The sequence below is a fragment of the Colobus angolensis genome, unplaced genomic scaffold, assembly GCF_000951035.1.
Source record: "Colobus angolensis palliatus isolate OR3802 unplaced genomic scaffold, Cang.pa_1.0 Scaffold255, whole genome shotgun sequence".
In the NCBI taxonomy this organism is placed as follows: Eukaryota; Metazoa; Chordata; class Mammalia; order Primates; family Cercopithecidae; genus Colobus; species Colobus angolensis.
This window is the reverse complement of record NW_012115766.1, coordinates 4,306,626-4,326,755: the sequence shown is the minus strand read 5'-3', so window position 1 is coordinate 4,326,755 and position 20,130 is coordinate 4,306,626. Positions and strand designations below refer to the sequence as shown.

The 20,130-nt window shown below is 52.7% G+C and overlaps 2 protein-coding genes across 3 annotated transcripts in view; one reads left to right on the top strand and one right to left on the bottom strand.

Annotated features, from left to right (window-relative positions):
* Positions 1-10,088, top strand: part of MTUS2 (microtubule associated tumor suppressor candidate 2) — a 655,860-nt gene extending 645,772 nt beyond the window's left edge. Inside the window, exons 6-9 of one of the 2 annotated variants that reach the window (XM_011946936.1) lie at positions 1,398-1,496; positions 2,622-2,741; positions 5,234-5,331; positions 7,124-10,088. In XM_011946936.1, the coding sequence (XP_011802326.1) occupies positions 1,398-1,496; positions 2,622-2,741; positions 5,234-5,331; positions 7,124-7,337 (531 nt within the window). In that variant the 3' untranslated portion in view covers positions 7,338-10,088. The remainder of the gene's footprint in view (positions 1-1,397; positions 1,497-2,621; positions 2,742-5,233; positions 5,332-7,123) is intronic. The other variant, XM_011946935.1, reaches the window with a different exon arrangement.
* A 3,516-nt stretch (positions 10,089-13,604) lies between these two features.
* The window catches only part of SLC7A1 (solute carrier family 7 (cationic amino acid transporter, y+ system), member 1), an 85,152-nt gene continuing 78,626 nt past the window's right edge, over positions 13,605-20,130 (bottom strand). The window contains exon 13 of the mRNA XM_011946934.1: positions 13,605-18,753. Within this exon, the coding sequence (XP_011802324.1) occupies positions 18,650-18,753 (104 nt within the window). The 3' untranslated portion in view covers positions 13,605-18,649. The remainder of the gene's footprint in view (positions 18,754-20,130) is intronic.

Sequence of the window (20,130 nt, the reverse complement as noted above, 5' to 3'; positions counted from 1 at the left end):
ACAGAGTGAGAACCTGTCTCTGTCTGTCTCTCTCTCTTTCTCTCTCCCTCTCTCTCTCTCTCTCTCTCTCTGTGTGTGTGTGTGTGTGTGTGTGTGTATCTGTATATCTATATCTATATACTTTTTTAGAAGAGTTAATGGGAGACCGTAGTTTCTGTGTTTTGATATTATAGAAATGGTGCAGGGCAAAGAGCTTTGGACTGGTCTGCATGAGTGAGACATGAAGGGTGAAGCTCTCCTTGGCATCAGCGGTCCTTTGCCAGCCTGTGGTCCTGAGAGTCATGGCCGGAGCTGAGTGGGGCAGGGTCAGTGCAGGTGCATCTGCACTGGGAACTGGGGAAGGGGTGCAGTGTCTCCATAAACATGCTTGTATTCCTTCAACCTGCGGGTGGAGAGTGGCCAGCGGCCTGCCTAGCTGGCAGGCATGGGAAGGCTGAGGGCTGGGAGTGCCAGTCTGGCCACGGGGCGGGTCTCAGCAGGGAGGAGGAGACTGTGTGGACTTGGCTTACGTGGCAGCTCCTATCAAGGACATGCAACCCAGTCCTGAGGCCAGGAAGGCTGTGTGGGAGCCAGAGTGAAGGGGGAGTGAGAGGGAGCTGGCTGGAGGAAGGCACTGCCAGCAGGAGAGCTGGCTGCGAGAGGAAAGGGAGGCAGCGAGGCTGGGAGGACGCTGTGTTAAGGAGTGTGCACTGCAGCTTGAGGGCAGTGGGGTAGGAGATAAAAGGGGAAGGACAGGTTCCGGTTTGCACATTAGAAAGAGTGCCTCACTACAGTGTGAGGGCAAAGGAGTGACCGTTCAGAAAAAAACAGGCATCGTACCAGAAAGTAGCCAGCGGGGTGGCCTGAGCTCAGGGGAGCCTGTGGGTTCTAGGGACATTCAGCAGGCAGGATGGCAGGACTTGATTATGGACTTGGTGATGAGAAGGTTTGGTGATGTGGGAGGGGTCCCAAGGGAGAGAAAGAAGTCAAGGAGGGTTTGAAGGGCTCTGGATTGAGCTTCCTAAATGAGAATACATCTTTGAAATACGTTCATCGTGGTCCATCCCAAAGCCAGGGGCGAGGTGCCTCCTGGACAAGAGGCACCTCTGAGGATTCTCTCTGAGGATTGTCTGCCTCTTTGGGATCAGAGGTTGTGAAACGCCCCCTGGCTCACTGTGCTTTTGTGGTCTCTTCCTGACAAAGCACCAAGGAGGAGTGAGCCGAGGGCAGACGCTGGGGGACACCCTCCTCCATCGCGCGGCTGTGGGGGTTCCCCTTTGGCACCTCTTTCTCCAGCCCCCAGGGAAACACTCCGGGTACTCAGGGCACAGTGGTGGCCCACTGATCACAGCTGCCCAGGCTGTGGTGGCTGCTGTCTGTAGTGGCCCCAGCTGGACTCCTTGTATCATTACTTGCAGGACCAGGTGGACACGCTGACCTTCCAGAGCCAGTCTCTGCGGGACAGAGCCCGCCGCTTCGAAGAGGCCTTGAGGAAGAACACAGAGGAGCAGCTGGAGGTAGTTTCTGGATTCCAGGCTTCCAGCCCCGCAGGGACCCCGTCTCAGCGAGGACGGCAGGGCTCCCTCAGCAGTCCGGTCCCAAGACAAGGCCTCTCTGTGAATCCGCTGCTGAAGTGACAGCTGGTCATGGCCTCCCCTGGATTTTTAAACAATTCCTGTCAGCGCCTCTCCCCTGAGACAGACAGCAGCTGTGGGTTTCTCCAGCTACGTGTTATTTTTGCCAAATTCCGCAGCATTCCCCAGCTGGAGTCCCAGGGCTCCTGTGATAAGCATGGTCTGGAAACCCGCACCCTGGCCCAGCCACCCCTTCCAGCCCATTCCCCCGGCCCGGCCACCCCTTCCAGCCCATTCCCCCGGCCCGGCCACCCTTTCCAGCCCATTCTCCTGCAACTTTTTAGGCTGACGTGGGGCAGCCTTGGCTGCAGCATGCGTTAACAGGTTGAGGGGAATTTTTTCCAGAAAAGCTGGCAAAACTCCTTCCCTCTAACGTAGGGTTGCCAAATAAAATACAAGACAGCCAGGTAATTTGAATTACAGATAAATTTTTGAGTGTAAGTCTGTCCCATGCAATACTTATACTGCATTTTGTAAAATGTCATTTATCTGAATTTGGATGTAACAGGACCTGCTGTATTTGAATTTGTTATGTCCAGCAGCACTACCCCAACATGACTTTTTCTAAAACGACTTTTCTGCTTCTTAAACCACTTTGCTCATTTCCTCTGCATGGGCTCTTTACGGGCATAGGTGAGACCTGTAAGAGTCCCAGTTACCTGGTGAATTAAGTCTTCCGGGTGAATGTTAAAAGCCAGTGTTGGGTTTACTCTTTCTACCCCATGAGCTCCCTGCTGGGCATAGGCTGGCAGCACCCAGCAGTTCTGGAGTCAGACTTTCCAGTGGACGATGGCCGTGTCTCACCTGCTCCCCCACAGAACTGGATTTTAGGAGGGTTCTCAGTGGGAAGCTTCATCAGGGAAGGCTGTGGCATCCTCTCTTTGGTGTCGCAATTGCCATCAGGGCGTTTGTCCCAGGAGGATGGATTTAGCTGGATTCGTGGCATTGGTTAATACTGGGTTTTGTCGGGAGCCCCGGTCAACAGCTCATGGCTCTCTGCCCCTGTAGATTGCGTTGGCTCCTTATCAGCACTTGGAAGAAGACATGAAGAGTCTGAAGCAAGTATTAGAGATGAAGAATCAGCAAATACATGAGCAGGAAAAGAAGATTCTTGAGCTGGAAAAGCTGGTGAGTTGGTCTGTTTGCTCGGGAGAGTAACTAACCTCCGTGACATTCCTGCTGTCATCACTGAGGTCGTCATTGATGGTGTCAGCCAGGTGTGTCTGTTACCTGCCCATTGCTTACACCTACGCAGAAAATCCCACCGCAGGCCTTTCCCGGGAAGCCAGGAGCTCTCATAAGGAATCTTGGAGGTGGCCTTATCTTGTCCAACTCTGGAGCCTTTCTGATGGGTGGCCCCTTTCTCCTTCGCCCTGGTTTTCCCACAGTCGTGCTGTCTCCTTGCCCTCTCTTGGGGACGTGTGGTGACCCAGCACAATGCAGCATCCCCAATGCCCAGGCACTGCACGGAGCACTTTCCCCAGCCTGCTCCTAACTCCTACAGCTGCCCGTGGAGGAGCTGCTGCCCCCAGCCCCTTTACAGATGCGGAGATGGAGCTAGGAGTCCTGGCCCAGTGCTTCGAGTCCTCACAAGGCAGAAGGGGCCAGCGATCTCCCTGGGGCCCTTTTTATAAGGGTGTTAATCCCATTCACAGGGCCTCACCCTCACGACCTAATCCCCTCCCCAAAGCTCCGCCTCCTAATACCATCACTTTGGGGTTAAGTTTCACCATAGGAATTTTCGGGGACACAAACTTTCAGTCCAGAACAGAGTCCTTGCTCTCACCCACACTCGTCCACCTCAGCCCACCAGCCTGGCTCCTGCAGAGCTAGCAAAGCGGAGCACAGAACACCCAGGATTTCACCCCCTACACTGAGGCACAAGCCCCCAGCCAGGGCTGGGGTCCCAGAAAGGTGTGCAAAGGGAGTGGAGGAGAAGCCTCCTGCCAAGGGCCGCCCATCTTGATCTGGAAGTTGGCCCCAGGATCTCAGATTCTTATTTTTTCCCTTTATTATTGTTACTTTAGAAAGAAACTTCTGATACTATCAAAAGGAAATACGTCTGCTGTGGAAAATTATGAAATAAGATAAACAGAAAATAAGCAGGTTATAGCATCATATTCCTACCAATGCTTATGCTTTCCAGAACCTTTTCTCTGTAAGGCAGTGTCTGGACGCACACGCGTACGCACACACACGTACTGTACCGTGTAAGGGTTTTATATCCTCAGCTTGCTATGTCAGGCAGAAACTGATCATAACATCGAATTTTTAAAGCTCCCCATTTGTGAAATGTGCCTTGCATCTGTACAACCAAACCAGGGGCTGATCTGGGGCCACCCATTGCATTTGGTGGCCATGTCACCTCTCTCTCTGGAAGCATCCCTTTTTGCAAACATCTGTTGCTGCACAGGTGCTTCTCAGTTAATGCGGGCAGACCAGGTGATGCTGGATTGTCACCAAGATTCTGGGCGATGCTGACCACTCTGCACCCTCCAGCAGCTCAGGACTTCCCAGCTCAGGCCAGGCCTAGGGCTGCCAGGGAGCTACCGGACAGCACCTGCCACAGCCGAACCCTGCCTTGCAGCCTTGCCAGTGTGGGGACCAGCCGCTCTGAGAGCAGCCACCCTCCCTCCTGCTCCTGGCTTGGCCATTTGCATTGGGTCACCAGCAAACCTCTAGGTTTATTGGCTGATTTTAGCCCTGCTTCAGGCATTCTGCCTGCCCATATGGCTTCTCATCCCAGAAACCTTTCCAGGCAAAAAAGAACCTACTTGATCACTTCATCTCCTGGGAGCAAAATTGAGGGCTGGGTGAGGTGCCTTGCTAAAGAGGGGGCCAGAGGCCAGTCCTTAGGATTCCTAAGTCCTGTTCATGGACTAGGGACCATTTTCTTTAAAGATTAACTACATTAACAGTGAACGTGTCACATTCTTTTCAGAAAAGAATTTATTTCTAAAGTGGTCTTAGAATCGAACTGTACTTCAGCCAGGTCTCAGGCCCTCGGGGACATGCTAACAGAGGGAAACCATCAATTGCTGGGGAGTAACAGCCATGGCATGATGGGATTTGGGGAATGTACCCAGCTGCTCTCGGGCTCTGCATTCCTGGCTGCCTATAGCCTGCAAAGGAAAAAACGTGCTTACGTTATTTAGATTTCCTCCCTCCATTGATTCAGGATGTCGTGTTGTGCACACACAGCTGGCCAGGGATGCTGCTATGGTGTGGTTGACCCTTTGGGAAGAACCATGAGACCCAATAGTCAAACGAGGTCCTAGTGGTATTCATGGTTTATCTCTGACAATGGCAAGGCCCTGGGGACACTCAATGTAAGAAATACATTTTACATCAGAAACATACACACACACTTACACGTAATATATATAAAACAAAAGTACCTGAAATTTGCTACCTATGGTGCTCATGGGCGTTTTCTATTCTGTTTCGTTTAAAGAAGAAATGCTAGTCACATTCCTCTGACCTGATTTTACAACCCACTAATACGTTGCAAACTGGTATTTGCAAAATGCTGTTCTTGATAATCCTCCAATGCCCAGGCACCGGTTTACTTCCCATTTTATGGCCTCGCTAGAACCTCTTAAACACTGTTTCCTTTATAGGCAGAAAAGAACATTATCCTAGAAGAAAAGATCCAGGTTCTCCAACAGCAGAATGAAGACCTCAAAGCAAGGATTGACCAAAACACAGTTGTCACCAGGTAGGTGGGCTGGGTGTCACCTACAAAGGGGCTTTCCTCTTGAGCTGCTTTTTGTTGCAACATCCAGTTTCCCTCACTCTGGGCTGTGAGTCTTTCCCCGCAGTTTCTTGCTGTTGCCCCCAAGACCTGAAGAACAAGAACATGCCCCTGTGGCCATCTTGCCTATTCCTGGCCTCCTATCAATGGGCCCCACCTTGGGAGACATGAGTGAATCAGCAAAAGTGTGCGGCAGGGTCCTCCTGCAGCACTGGGAGGGGAAGGGGCTTATTTTGGGCAGAGATTAGGAGAGGAGGGCCAGCTGGGTGTTCCCAGGCCAAAAAGAGAGCCACCATTGGTTGATACCGCAACTTCCAGAAATTCACAATTTCCAGCCAGGTCTTGCCTGTCCCCGTGGGGCCCCGCTCTGAGGTGCCCCAGCTTTCAAGGAAGGGTGTTCAGGCTCCTCCCTCACGCAGCGCAGTGTGCGGATAGAGCAGGGTTTTGGCTTCCTCAGCTGCTGTTCAGTGCGGGCTGAGCCATATCAGTAAGACCCAGGCCCGAACCCTTGCCCACTCAACTAGGCTCCTCAGCATTCACCTGTGGTGTGTTGCCCTTGCACACATAACTCGTGCATATGCACACACTCACATGCACTCACACAGGCACTGCATGGTCGCTCACACACACACTTGCGTACTCCCACTCATGCACACTCACTCATACACTTATGCACACATACACTCATACAATCCTCACACCTATTCACATGCCCTCATATTTGCACATTCGTGCATGCTTATCCTCACATGTACGTGCTTCTCACATGTACATTCTCACACATACATATGCTCTTGCACACATGCACGAATGGACACACAGCCATTGTCCCCATAACTAAGCCCCCAGTGCAGGCATTTTGTTCTCACCTCAGAGGCACATAGGAAAGGCTGTGCTGGGGGCAGCAGTCTCCCTCTGCTCCGGAAGCTGCAAAGGTGCCCTTGTCTGCAGAGCAAGTGCAGACTTTATCCAACAGAGGTGATTTTTCTGGACCTCAGTCTGTCCAGCTTTAAAATGCATATGTACTTATTCCTGTCAGTTCCTCAAACGTGCTGTCATTCTTCAAAAATGCAACAAAGCAAGCAACTTAGATTCATTTTTTCACCCACCAGTCTATCAGCAAACATTAACTGAGCATCTGTTATGTGCCTGGCACCAGCTGGATGCTGGGGGTTCAGCATGCAGACAGAGCCTTGGCCTCTGTCCTCCGGAGCTCCAGGTCTAGCAGGCAGACACAGACCGCTAGAACAGCATTTCCGCCAGGGGAGGACGGCTGCTGTCGTGGAGGCACAAGCCTAGGGCAGGGAGGCCAGGAGAAGGCACCCCCAGCTTCCTGGCAGGCTCAGGAAGGGCTGCGGCTCCTCTCTGCTCTTGTGCTGTTGTCATTGTCAATTGCCAGCTCCGCGGCTGTCTCTCCTTTCGGAGCCTCCTGGCAGCACACGCACTCCAGCTCTCCACTTCCCTCCTTTCAGTCGCTGGCCTTTGCTCTGTCCGGTGGACAGCCAGTGCCTCCCCCGACCAGGCAGAGGGCCTGTGAGATGATGGTGTTGGCCAGAGAGGCTCTGGGAACGGATGTGTCATTGGGCCAAATGGAAATCATGACTCCACCAGAGTTCTTGGTCACTGGGTCGCCCTGGTCCCTGTTCTCCCTGAGGGCATCGTGGCCTCCTCCCTTTGTCCCGCACCCATTGTCGTGACCTCAGGTTCCGTGTCCACTAGCATGATTGCTACGTGTTTTGTCACTGTGCCCATGCAGACAGCTGTCGGAGGAAAATGCTAACCTCCAGGAATATGTGGAGAAGGAAACCCAGGAGAAGAAGAGATTGAGCCGAACCAACGAAGAGCTGCTTTGGAAGCTCCAAACTGGGGACCCGACCAGCCCGATTAAACTCTCGCCCACATCTCCCGTTTACCGCGGCTCCTCCTCGGGGCCCTCCTCTCCCGCCAGAGTCAGCACGACACCCAGATGACGCCACTACGCGGCCTGCGGGAGCTCCGGCTTCTCGTCCTCCAGCCTCCACCCCGAGGGAGCACCGACCCGGTGCCGCCGGAGCTGGCCCTGTGCGCATGCTCAGCAGCTGCGAATGCATCCTAGGCGCGTCCTCCTCTGATCCCCATGTAAGACTGTCCTGGTGTCGGCACTTCGGAACGTGTAAATGGTCAAGTCTGATGGGCAAACGTTTTACCACAGTTAGAGCCAAAAGAAAGACACTTGCAATTGTTCTTGAGCAATGAACTTTCACTGCAGAATTTCAGGTTAGTTACAAAAAGCTCAGTTTTCAATATACATTGAATAATCATTGTGTACTGCACCGATATGTGTGTATATTTAGATATACGTATATACACATGCTGCGGTTCTGAATTTCATTTTTTATAATACGAAGTGCTGACATATTTTAGTGAAGGTCAGCAGTTTTCTAACTTGTGCCTAAGAATTATTGGGAAATGAAAATGCATTTCTATCTAGCCTCCCAGGAATATTTCTACCCAAAATAGAAAAAGGAAAAAAAAATAAAAAAGATACAAGAGAAGAAGCGCCTTTCAACTCACCACCAAGTGGTACTCTCTTTAACACGAACACCAGCTATTTGTGAACGGTAACTGCCTTTGGAACCATCAGCTTCTTAGTCAACATGACATGAGATCACTATTATTCCATTCGCAAGTTGTAATTATTGAGACTCCTGTCATGAGTGGATAAGGAGAGCGGTGGGAAACCCTGAGGGGTTTAACAGTTTTGCAGATGTTTCTCATGACAGTGACTCATCTCTAACAGTCTTGTAAACACAGTTTTGCTTTTTTCCCAAATGGCATCTCAGACTGGGTCATTAAGCTATTGTTGCACCCTCCGGAAAACGTGTTGCACCCTCCGGAAAACCTTTGAGTGAAAGTGAGGATGACCTTGGAGATGACCGCGCCCATTCGCGCTCCATCCTCATGAAGGAAGTTGCTGCTAGGGTCTGTATTTTGACCAGGCACAGAGGGGGAACGTCACTCCAGCTTTCCATGTGGTTCACTCGGATGCGATGCTGTAAATGATCAACTCGTTGAAATAGGACCCTCAGGCCCCCATTTCATAGCAGCCCCCACTTCAGTTTGGTCCTACAACTCAACCCCTTCAGTGCACACTGAGATGGCTCAGTGGTTCTGGCAGGGGCTTCCAGAAAAAAAAACACCATTTCTGTCCCCGGGGGACCAGTTCTGAGCTGTGCTAGATCATCACACGACCACCCAGAAACCCACTTCCACTTCCTGCTGGATGATCAGGCAACGCTGCTGCTGACCGTGCGCCCACCTTAGACCCAGAAGGTTCTCCCAAACAGAGGAGCCCAGTGAAACAGCCAGCCAGGGGCGCCAGCTCCTGGACTGGCATCTGTCTCTACAATGGTAGAATTAGGATATGAACAGTACTCATGTAGTGGTGTGGAAGATTAGGAGCATGATACACAAAAGGAAGAAGTAGTTTTAACAGATATGGTGATGATGATGCTGCTCTTGTTTCCTGTATGCGACAAAGACCCTGTACTTTCTCCCTGAGACCCCCCCAAAATTGTCCTGAGCACAGGCCTGTCTTTGAGTGTGCCCAAGGCGAGAAGAACCATGAGGGGATCCTGCAGGGGCCGGAGCCATGGAGCGGGGAAGAAACAGCCAGCGGATGGAGTCGGCTTGCCCAGGGCACGCCTACTCGGCACACGTGTGGCCAACGTGAAGGCTGACGTGGTCCCTGGCCCTAGCGTGAGTCCAAGCTGGGCTTCCGGGCCTCGGGTACATCTCCAGCAAACCTCCAAGGGTCTTGCTCCTTCTGGGGACGTACACAGTAAATCCACATGGAAGTGCCACCATTTCTCTTTGCTTTAGTGGCTCTGCATGATACTGTGATATTGAGTTGGGCATTCCATTAGAGTAGATCATGCCACATTGACTAAGTACACAATCATTTATTCTTGTAGCAGGCACAGCCTGCAAACACACATTCGGTTACAGCTTAGCTGCCCGAATTAGGAACCGCTTACATAGCCGCACCTGCTAAACGCAGTTACACAGCAATACTGACTTCCGTGTGATGCTAGAACGTGGTGCGGTGTGTTAGGCTGCTGTGGTCAGAGTTGTAGCATTGTTAGCACTAAGTAATTCCTCATTAGGTGGACTTTGGTGAGAGCTTTACCCTAACCCACCCTGACCTTGGGTGCTTGAGCTAATTTCCACATGGCCCTGGCTTTGTGTTTTCTTTTTTTTTTTTTTTCTTTTGTTACGGACACCCATCGTGTATGGCTCCTCATCTGAGCCATCACTGCTCCAGAAACATGGGGCAGCAGCTGCTGTGCCTCCTCCTCGATTCTTCCACCCCCCACACCATCAGAATTCAGATTTCTCTCCACGTGGTGTCTGCCTCTGTCCCCTTCCAGGCTGGAGCGACGTTTCCATGTTCGGATGCTGCAGCCTCTGCACCTGCCTCAGACAGACCCACCAGATACCACCTGTCTCTTCGTGGTATTTGGGGGATGCATGGGCGGCCTGCCCCCCACCCCCGCCCCTGCCCATCACATGCTGGGACAAGGTTCTGGCTGGATGTCAGAACAGATTGGGGTGGGGGCAGCCCTGGCAGTGATTGGTTGAATGAATGGGGTCACAACATCCCTTTTCCTGCCCCTACAGTTTGTGTTGAATATTTGTGTTTAACTCTAAAGCCTATTAAAATAAACTTGAGGGACTTTCTGTCATATCTACTTGATTTAACTGGAGTCCCGTCCCTCTCAGACTGGGGATCCCAAGCAGAGAGGCAAGGTGTGGGGTGGCATTTGCAGGCTGGACCACTTTTCTGTGTGTGCCGGGATTGGGTGATTGTCCATGCGAGAAGTTCAGAGACCCCCCCCCCTCCCCTGACTCAGCAGGTCCCAGGTCCCTGTGCCCACCGTTCCAGCCTGGAGGCTTGAGCAGCCCCTCCCCTGGACATGGGAGCTCAGTGCCTCTGCTCTACAAGGCTGGGGTGCGCTGGAGTTGGCTGGAAAGAACACAAAAGGTCCTTCATTCATTTCGACCTGAAAGTGCTTGCTCCCCCCATCCCGACGGCCTTCAGTTTGGGCTGCAGCCGGTTTAGCCAGCTGGACCTCAGAGTGTCCCACAGGTAGGTGCCTGGCACAGGTCACAAGGGAGAGAGCTGGGTTCACAGGTTCCCTGTGGTGGTTTTGCAGGGTGTGTGGGAGTGGCAGCTATTTTAGGGAGATGAGCGAGTCCCTCCTGAACAGGTAGTGAACGGCAGACCCTTTGTAGATGACACAATTCACTTCGGGACCTCACAGGGAAAACCCAGGGCCGCCTCTGGGTCATCCAGGCCTCCCAGGGTATCAGTGGCTATCTAGTTATTAATAACCTACCTGACCACGTGTCCCAACCCGTTTATTTCTTCTGGGGTGTCTTGAGCACCCTTCACTTTCCTAATGACCCCCTCCCCTAGTCCTTACCCACCTTATGCGGTAAACAAGGCAGGTGGCAGCACCTCCACATAACAAAGGAGCAGATGGGTGGCAGCCACCCACATGAGCGGGAGGTGAGATTAGAGACAGCTTTCCACTGTCCGTGGAGAATGGTGGCCCCTTCCATGGCTAATTTGCAGTGGGCAGAGGAGACTCTGGAAGTCAACTCACTCACTGACTTCCTCTGTGCCAAGGAGCCTTGAGAGCTTGGCTCTCCCTGCGTGGGAGACTTCTATGCCCCTAGCAAGAAAAGAGTTATGGAGTTAAGCACAAGTGGAAACCAAATGGTTGGACAGCTTTCCACCTGCGACTGGCGTTGAAGGATGGTCTCAAAGCCATTGCTGCACCAGTGTGTACGCTTCGGGCAATGACTGGGATTGCACCGTCACCTCGTCCGTGACCACCAAGCGGTGAGGATCCTGCCCACGTGAGTCTGTCAGATGCTTAAATACACACACACACACCCCAAAATCCCGAAGGCTGGTAAGTCATTCTGGTGGTTAAGACAGAGCATGTTAATTCACTTAAATTTGCTAAATAGGTTTCTGTGAGCCAGTCTGCATCTCTCAAACTTCTTGCCCCAAACCACATAAAACAAAACCAAGACAGACATCTGGTGGTTCTGACGGCCAGGCGTGGGTCACTCACTGCAGCGTGACGCAGGCCAATCTTCCTCGCTCACTAAGTCGGGAAGATTTTTCCAGTGCCAGCGCCAGGCAGGGTCGGGATGCCCTGCAGCTCTGAGCTCAGGTGGCCCTGCCCCTTGAATGTGTACGGACCTCCTGGGTACCCATGCCTTCTCCCTCTAAGGCACTCACACCACAGACACGAAGAGAGCCCCTGCCACGCAGCTGCTGGCTCTGCATGGTGGCTTCTCACATGACTGCACCGCCAAATTCACGTGGCAGGCACTGGGCTTCGTCCCTCCTGCACTGTGGGAACAGCGGTTCTGAACCGGCTGGCACGCAGGTGCATTGTTTTTAAGGAGTAGAATTTAAAAGCATCCATGGCAAAGTCCCACCCAGCACAGCTTTTTCTTCCCCACTGTCCCAAATCCACTGGGATTAAGTGCTTGGCCACACTAAGAGCCGAAAAGCTGTTCTCCTCATCTGCAAACATACTGCCTGTTTCATTCCTGAAGACTTCTCCTCACATTGTGTTTTCTAAATGGCTGTATTTATGGCTGAGTGGACAGGCTTCATTTGGTAAAAGTGGTGTTCCCTTTGAACAGGGGTTGATGGGATTGATTCTCTGTAGTTGCTTCCAGACCTCCCCGCTGCAGCCTCAGACCCTGCCCAGGTCTGTGTGGTGTACGGGCTGGGCTGAAAGCTAGGTTGGAAGCCAGGCTAGCACCCCCGGCCATGGCTCCACAGGCTTCCTTGTTGCTGCGAATGCCGGCCGTTTGGGGGCAGCTTTTGAATGACCAGAGGTGCTTCATAACCAAACTGTGCAATGGAAAACTTTCTCCAGGTGGTGCCCCTCAAGCCTCCAGCCTGGCATCGCCCCACGGGGCCTTGAGGAGCCACCAGTCAGGGTTTTCGAAGAAACTGCGGAAAGACTTGGCATGGCCTTTTCAAGCTGCCTGTGCGGCACCAAGCAGTAGCCACTAGGTGGCAGTGTGGCGCTGCAGGAACTGGGGTCCACCTTGCACTTGGCTCAAAGTCATCCTTCGGGACCAGAGGTCGCCTTTCTACAGGACACATACAAAAATCCAGGAACAAGGCATGTCCCGTGCTTATTTCCCAATTCTGGAATCTATCAGGCTCTCTGGGCTGCTTTGCGAAGCTGGCCCCTTTTGTGAATCAGATTCTGCATCAGCAGAACCTCCCGCAGCAATTACACTGGACCAGAGACCACGCCCACCCTGTGTCCCAGGGGCACGCTGCACAGTCTTGCTTCCCCACCGCGCAAGCTCTGTGGTCTGGCTTTCTGTGTGGCCAAGGAACACGAAATGTGCATGATGCTGTCAGGTGCAGCTAGATGCTCATCACACATTCCAGATCACAGGCACTCTGGGGCCAGGAGAGCAGCTCGCCTGCCCTCCCCTCCGCACAGCTCCCTGGGTATCTGCTTTCAGCACTATCCATCAGCTGACAAAACTCAAAGGTCAAACCTTATCTTCCGGGCAGCGGATCTTCTGGTAGAGCCGCTGTGAATCCCTGCCTTTTACTGTCAGGGAATTAAGGCCCACTTGACTACATTTGCCTCCAATGCAAAAAAAAAAAAAAAAATGGACAAGCACTTTGTAAAGCTATAGCTGCAAAAAAAAAAAAAAAATGGATCCTTTCTCAAGAGAAGTGAGGGAGTGAGCTAGTAACAATGGATAGCTACACTCCCCCACAGCCCCTCTGCCCTGCATACACTCTGCTCCCTCTAACAGGATGGTGTGTGTGTGCAGGCCAGCACAGGCTGGAGTGGCAATGGGCGAAGGCGTTTTGTTGCCGAAGACCAAGTCTTTCAGCAAATGCCTGAAAACTGACAGCCTCTGAGCTGCTTTACCCCAACAGCTTGGTTGGAAGGAAGACATCTGTGGCCCCAAAGCCAAATAAATCTGCAGACAGTATCAGAGCATCCAAAATGGGGGCTCAAGGGATTCTCTGGTTGAGGCTCAAATTGTTGGAATAAGGATTTTCCCCAAATGGCTACAGGAAAGAGAAGATGGGAGTAAAGTCATGGGCTGTGGGGAAGCAGAGCAGGATCTGGACCCACGCCTGGGTCCCAGCAGAGACCCGCCAGGATTCTTGAGATCACGCCGTGCACATGGAAGCCACAGAATTTATTAGAATTTGCGGAAGCGTGAGATAATGTACCACAAAATAGTTTGATTTTACAACCTAAAAGAAGTTGTCAAAGTACACAGGGTTGTTAGCAAAAAGGGGAGGCAGGGCAGTTTCACATTTTTTGAAAAGTGGTGGACGACAACTACACTTGTCCTTAAAGTAAAATAAAAGCAGGAGAGACCCAGCAGAGACCAACCTGATTTGCAGTTAGCATCGGAATCTAAATCTAGTATCACAACTTTAAGAAACTCTAAGAAAACTATTAGAAAAATAGAACATCAAACAAGCAAAAAAATTTACAAATGTACATAATAAAAAACACACAACTCTTAATAATGGCTCCATGTTCAGTAGAAGAAAACATTTACCGGAGAAACCACAGCTATTCAGGTTTGATAATAAACCAACCCTCATTGGTATCATTACCCTTAGTGCTCCTTAAACTGGTTGAAGCTGAAAGGCACAACTTAAGCAGGAAACTTATCTTAAATATATATTATAACTTCTCAACTGGGAAAATAAGTCCCAAACTTAATAGTTTGTCATCAAGAAACACAAAACCATTTGCCTTGTTAATAAATTAACAGTCTGAATGCATCTTTCCATCCCTGCTTCCTGACCCTGCTGGACACACTAATAAATACCCTGAGAAAATCTTCTCTTTAAGGTTGGCCAAGGCACTCCATCTCCCTGTGGGGTTTTCAGCTGGCACTCGGCACATTTGTAGAATGACCCAGGAGGGCTCCATGGTAACTGTGCCCCGCGACTCCAGGCCCAGTCGGGTCCCGATGGCAAGAGCATTGTGGCTCAGGGATGCACTGGCACAGAAAGGCTGGACTCGAGGAATCGAGGGGTGAAGATGGAGTTGACTGGCATTTTTTGCCTTAAAAATCCATTAGGAGTCATAAGCGTGATGACACATGGAGTGTAGCTTCGCGCACCACTGGATCAACAGGAATCAATTTCATGACTCAGACAAAGTCCACAGGAGCCTGGCAGAATGTACATCTCCCTCTCCCTTAAGAGTCTTGTATATAATCTTATGACGATGGCAAACAGATATATCTTAAATTACACATAACAATTATACATGACATATATCCAGATCCGTCTGCAGGCGAACTCTGCATCAGTTCCACATGCGAGCCTCACATCCCCGCCACCCAGCAATCTCCCCGTCCTCGGAACTGTCACACCACCCGCGCACGGACACGAACATGCCTCTCGCACCCCAGAGCACAGCTGTACCCAGCGCACTCCCTGTCTTCATGGTGTGGGTTCTTGGGTGCCAACAGAACTGCCAGCTTTTATTAAGAAAGAAAGGTCTGCGTAAAAATGGGACGTGTGAATCAGAAGAGGGGCCGTGGCACAGCGCCAGGCGGGCTTGCTTTAGCAGTGAGTGCTGTGTCATGCAGTGCCCAGGACCTGGCCTATAAGCCTGGGTGAGGCCCCTGTGGGGCATGTCCACGTGCCCCCACCAGGACTCATTGCTCTGTCTCCAGTCTCCACCATGGGTTGCGCTGGAGGCCACACCACGTGGGACTGCAAACACCAGCCAGTTCACAATGCCTGCTCGCGGCAGGGGCACGGCAGGGAGGAGCTGGCATCATCAGATTTCCACCGGTCTGGACAAAGGTGGGCAGGCCATGCACCCTTCCAGCTGCGCACATGGATGTGCTGACGGTGCAGGAGGGAGCGCGTCAGGGCCTTGGCGACTCGGGTAGGTGGAGAAGCCCACTGACCCCACTGTCCTGCAGTCACCCCTGGCTTCGTATCGGCTCTTGGCCACTGTGCTAGAGTCAGCACAAGGGACCGGGTAGCTGGTTGCCTGAGAGAGATAAAAGAAGTTGCAGTGGAGAGAGAGTTTTTGCTGCTGCAAAAACCAAAAGTAGGGGGAGATCTCAGCAATTCTGACAACAGTGTACATTTAGCGACCTTCCTGAGACGGCCTGGGGAAAATGCATCTATCACTCTGTCCTCCTCATTTGGAAAAAGAAATCCGCTGCACAAAGCCTTGGCCAAGGGGGTGTGAGCAGGATGGTAAGGAGAGTGGGGGCATGCAGAGGCCTGGTCTCCTCCGGATGCTGCTCCTCCCCACTGCAGAGCTGCTCTCCTGTAAGCCGGCTCCTGAGCCAGCTGCCAACAAGGCCCCCGCTGCCTCCCTGGAGACCCTCTTCATCCCCCTCTTCAGCAGAGGTCCTGAGGCAGGGGCTGGGGATCCGCTGGGTTTGCTGCTTCATGAATTTGGGCCTTCAGAGGTCGTGAACACAGGCAGGGCAGTCACGGGGGTTGTGGGAGACGGGAAGGGATGTTTACCCATCATAAATGGGTCTTCCCAATGAGGGTATTTATTTGTGGCTGGTGCACAGATAAAAGTAGACCCAGTACTCCCTTGGTGGGTGTGCCTCTAGTAATGTGTAAGTTCTGACTATGTAGGAAAATCCTGGCCAGCAGAACTAAGAATATTCTTGTTTGGGCAAGGGAACTAAGAGATGTGAAACTATCAATATTTTCGCTTGTATTTTTATTTCAGGGAAAGAAATGAAGGATGTGATAAGAAAAAAGTCTATTAAAATTGTGAGGCTTACTGCAGACACCATTGCTTAAATTACTCCCCTTGCACACAGCAGAGAAAACCCCTGGCAACTGCACAAAAAACTACTCACAGAAGCACGGTGACCAGTGACCTATGATGCAAGGCACCTCCACGTGTCCTTTCCTAACCAGGAAGCCCGTCCTCTAAGGAGGGGGCGCGGGGGTCCCACCCCTGCCAAGCCTAGGCGAGCTTCCGCATCGAGCTTTAAGGCCTCTGCGTGAGGAAGGCCACAGACTGCCAGCTGTCAGCGAGCCCTCATGGTGAGACTCGGAGCAGGGGAGACACACCACCTCCATCTACAGAATGATTCATGGCGCCCACTGAAATGTCAAATGTCACCTCTAAATAGTCTGTTGGGTGCTGTCTTCACAGAAACTTCAGCCAGAAAGAAAAACCAGAGAAAAAGAAGAAGAAAAAAAAAAACAGCAATTCTCTCCGACCACTTCACTTTTCTTGGAGACTGTCTATCCCTTGAGTTCTCTTTGCTTATGTAGAAAATAACGGGAAAAAAAAATCAAGCAAATAACTACCAGGTCCTAAGACAAGAGACAACCAAAACCTCAACAAAATAAGTTAGTATTTATCAAAATATGTTACAGCACCAATCTATACAAATGTCAATACCTCTCTTTGGAAATCGGAGCTTTGGGCTCTTTTGATGCTCCCTCTGGAACATTCAAAATGCCATCAGACTAAAGCTCCCAGCAAGGTGAGCAGGCCTGATCCAGAGGCCCAGCCCATGGCCGCCCGCCACTGGCGTGTTCACAAATTCTTGCACTTCTCTCCGAGAATCTTCTGGGGGCTCAGGGAGGGCACAAGTGCCCTCAGTGTATCAGGCTTCTACCAGATTTGTGTCAAAGGCCAGACTAGGAAGGAATGGAAAGGAAACTAAGTTTTGAAAGCAACATTTCCATTTCCCCTGGCGTCCAAAATGCCTGCCTCCCTTTCCCTCCCCCATCAGCATGGGCCTTCCATCTCCTCTCCTGAAGCAGACTCTCAATGGAACGCTCCACCCACGGTCAGGTTTCCTCTGGCTTCCATCTACAAGGAGTGTGCGTGAAATGGTGTTGGCCGCAGGCCCCGACCCGGGCAAGACAGGCCAGGGCGGAGTGCATTGTAGCTATGGGGGCGGGGAGGATGCTCGGGTCTGTCCCACTCGTGGAGGCATGGCGTACGAAGCATCCGGATGACAGATACACAAAAGGGACAGCAATATGCCTGGAAATCATCTTCCCTACAAACCAGACAGCTCAGCAATACGCCAGCCACAGGGGTGATGACGTGGCCATTTCCACGTTAATGTTATGCCCTAACTTAATCTGGGGGAGTGAGTCACAGTTTCATGGACTACGGATTGATTTCAATTTCATCATGTCACAGAGAGGCCAGACAGCTGATGTCAGGGCCAGAAACGCATGACCCCAACATGTCCTAAACCCGGACTGAGCTGCCACCGGCCTTGAGAACTTTACAAGAGCCACCAGACTGGCTCCAAAGCATGGGCGGGCAAGACTGAGTGAACGGTGGCGACTCACAGGAAACATACTTCTAACTCGGCTGTCGTGAGGCCAGCACTGCAGATACAGTCTCATGTTCCAGTTACTCAGGACACAGCCAGTCAGAGAAGACGGCAGGAGCAGCAAGAACTGGCCCAGGCCTGGAGGCCATGAGCTGAAGAAGGTCCCTGGTTGACATACGTGTGCACACACATGCGTAAGCAGAGTAGGCCTAATGGGAGTGATCCCTTCTTCCTCATTTGAGAGCAACCAGCTGCCCTCAGCCCCGCTGACCAGCCAGTCACGGTGTCAGAGCAAAGCCCTGAGAAGCTGAGGGGCAGGCGAGGTCCAGCCCTAATGATCCATCTGAACGCAACGGGAGAAGGACAACGGGCCTGATTTTCCTTTGTAAGCGCACTACTGTCGTTGGGCTCTGAGAGTGGGGAGCTGCTGGGGACACTGTTTTGTGGTACTCATCTGGCTTGAGTGCTGGGTGTCTGGGGCTGAGCAGGAAGAGGGCTGCAAAAGGTTGGAGTATGCACAATTTCAATCCCAGAACAGTCCCTGGGGAGGAAGGCCTGGTTCCCAAGATAAGGAGAGGAGGTGACCTCCGTCCTGCCTGAGGCTGTGGCAGATCCGGGCTGAGCTGATAGGGGAGGAACTGCGTTGTTCAGAGAAGTGAGGAGACACAGTGGCCAGCTGTAGCCTAGTGGCCCCAGCCAAGCAGCTGTCTGGAGGTGACCAGGACCTGGAGAGCTGGCTGCAGAGCCGAGGGTGGGCTGGGGCTGCAGTTCAAGTAATTGCACCGTCAGCTGCAGTGAGGGTGTGGATGCAGGTGGCTTCTGTTGCACTGGTGGGGAGGGTGGGGTGCCTCCCGGTCCTCTGGGGGCGTCCCTCGGAGCTGCTGCCACTTCCGGGGGGCGGGGCTGTGCGTCACTTGCACTGGTCCAAGTTGCCGTCAGGAGTCCTTGCTTGGTCAGCATCCAGGGACGCCTCCTCGCTGTGCCACAGGCCGTAGCCAAAGTAGATGATGAAGCCTGCGGGCCGACAGCAGAGACGGGCATGAACAGAACGCCGGTTGCACCACCGCAGGCAGGGCTGGGAGCCCAGGGCAGCCCCGCAGCAAACCCTCTCGGGCAGCCTGCCCCCGCCTGGCATGAGCCCGCAGCCCTTGTGACCTTTCCACATCTGGAGCAGCTGCCACACGAAGGCCACTGCGACATCTGGCAAAGCCCAACATTCCTCTGGACGGCCTCATGCCGCAGCATTTCCTGAGCAGACAGAGCAGCTGGGCCAGGGCCACCAGAAGCCGTCGGGTCCTTCAGCTTAACCCCGATGCCCCCTGAGGCCACGAGAGTATCGGGAATGTGCACTACGGAGACGGGGTTTCCCGCAGGCGCTCAGCCTGGACAGTCCCACTGCCCGTTTCCTCCACGTAACTGACCATCAGACTGCAGGAGACACCGAGCCCCGGGAATGGACTTCACACAGGAGTCCACAGTCTGTTCCTGTGCCCAGGACTCCGGGGTGGGTCCAGGACCTATGCTTCTAACCACCTGCCCAGGGAATGTGGCCAGATGGCCCCAGGTAATTGGGGCCACCTTGTGTGGTTGACACAGGAAAGAGGCCTGAAAGCAAGGACTCCGCCACCCAGAGCCCAGGAAAGGAGCTCAGGCTCCCAAACCCAGGGACTTCCACAGGGATGCTGGGAAGAGGCACCCTCTGCCTTCACCAGGCCTTGAGGAAATGGCCAGCGGGCTGTGAGCAGTTTTTTCTCAGAAAGGCTCTAGGAGACGTCTGTCTAACTAGATATGGGATGGACTTTTGCAGAGAATGAGGACGCACCCTGGTGCCAGCAGACAACAGGCCGCAAAGTACTTGCTGGAGGAAGAGCACCCCGCGAGGGCCCTGGGAGATAAGGCAGCAGCCATCTGCCCCAGCATGCAAACTCAGGGCTGCGAGGCTGTCGGGACATGGTCCTGAGGGGCAACAGCCAGGGCCGCTCTCCCGGCTATCCGCACTACGACTCAGATGCTGAAGGAAGGAAATGAGTCCCTCCCCTCCAGCCCCTGGGGCGAGACGTCCAGAGGGTGGGACTCAGCTGGCCCTACAGGCTGCACCCACCCCTGGTGACCTATCTCATGTGGGAGCCCCCTATCCCAGTGGCATGTCCCATAGGCTCCAAAGCACTCTCCTTCTACAGAGACGATGCCATCACAGAGAGCCCATGACACCCACCCCTGCCTGGGCCTAGTGCCCATGCCAATCTGGTGCTGGGCAGGCCAGGGGGCCGGGAGGCACACGCCAGACTTTCCTGTCCGGGGTGAAAATAACGGGTACCTTGTCTGCAGCAGACTCATCCCTTTGTTCCTGTTAATATCAAGGTCTTGCCCAATGGAATACATAGTTTGGGC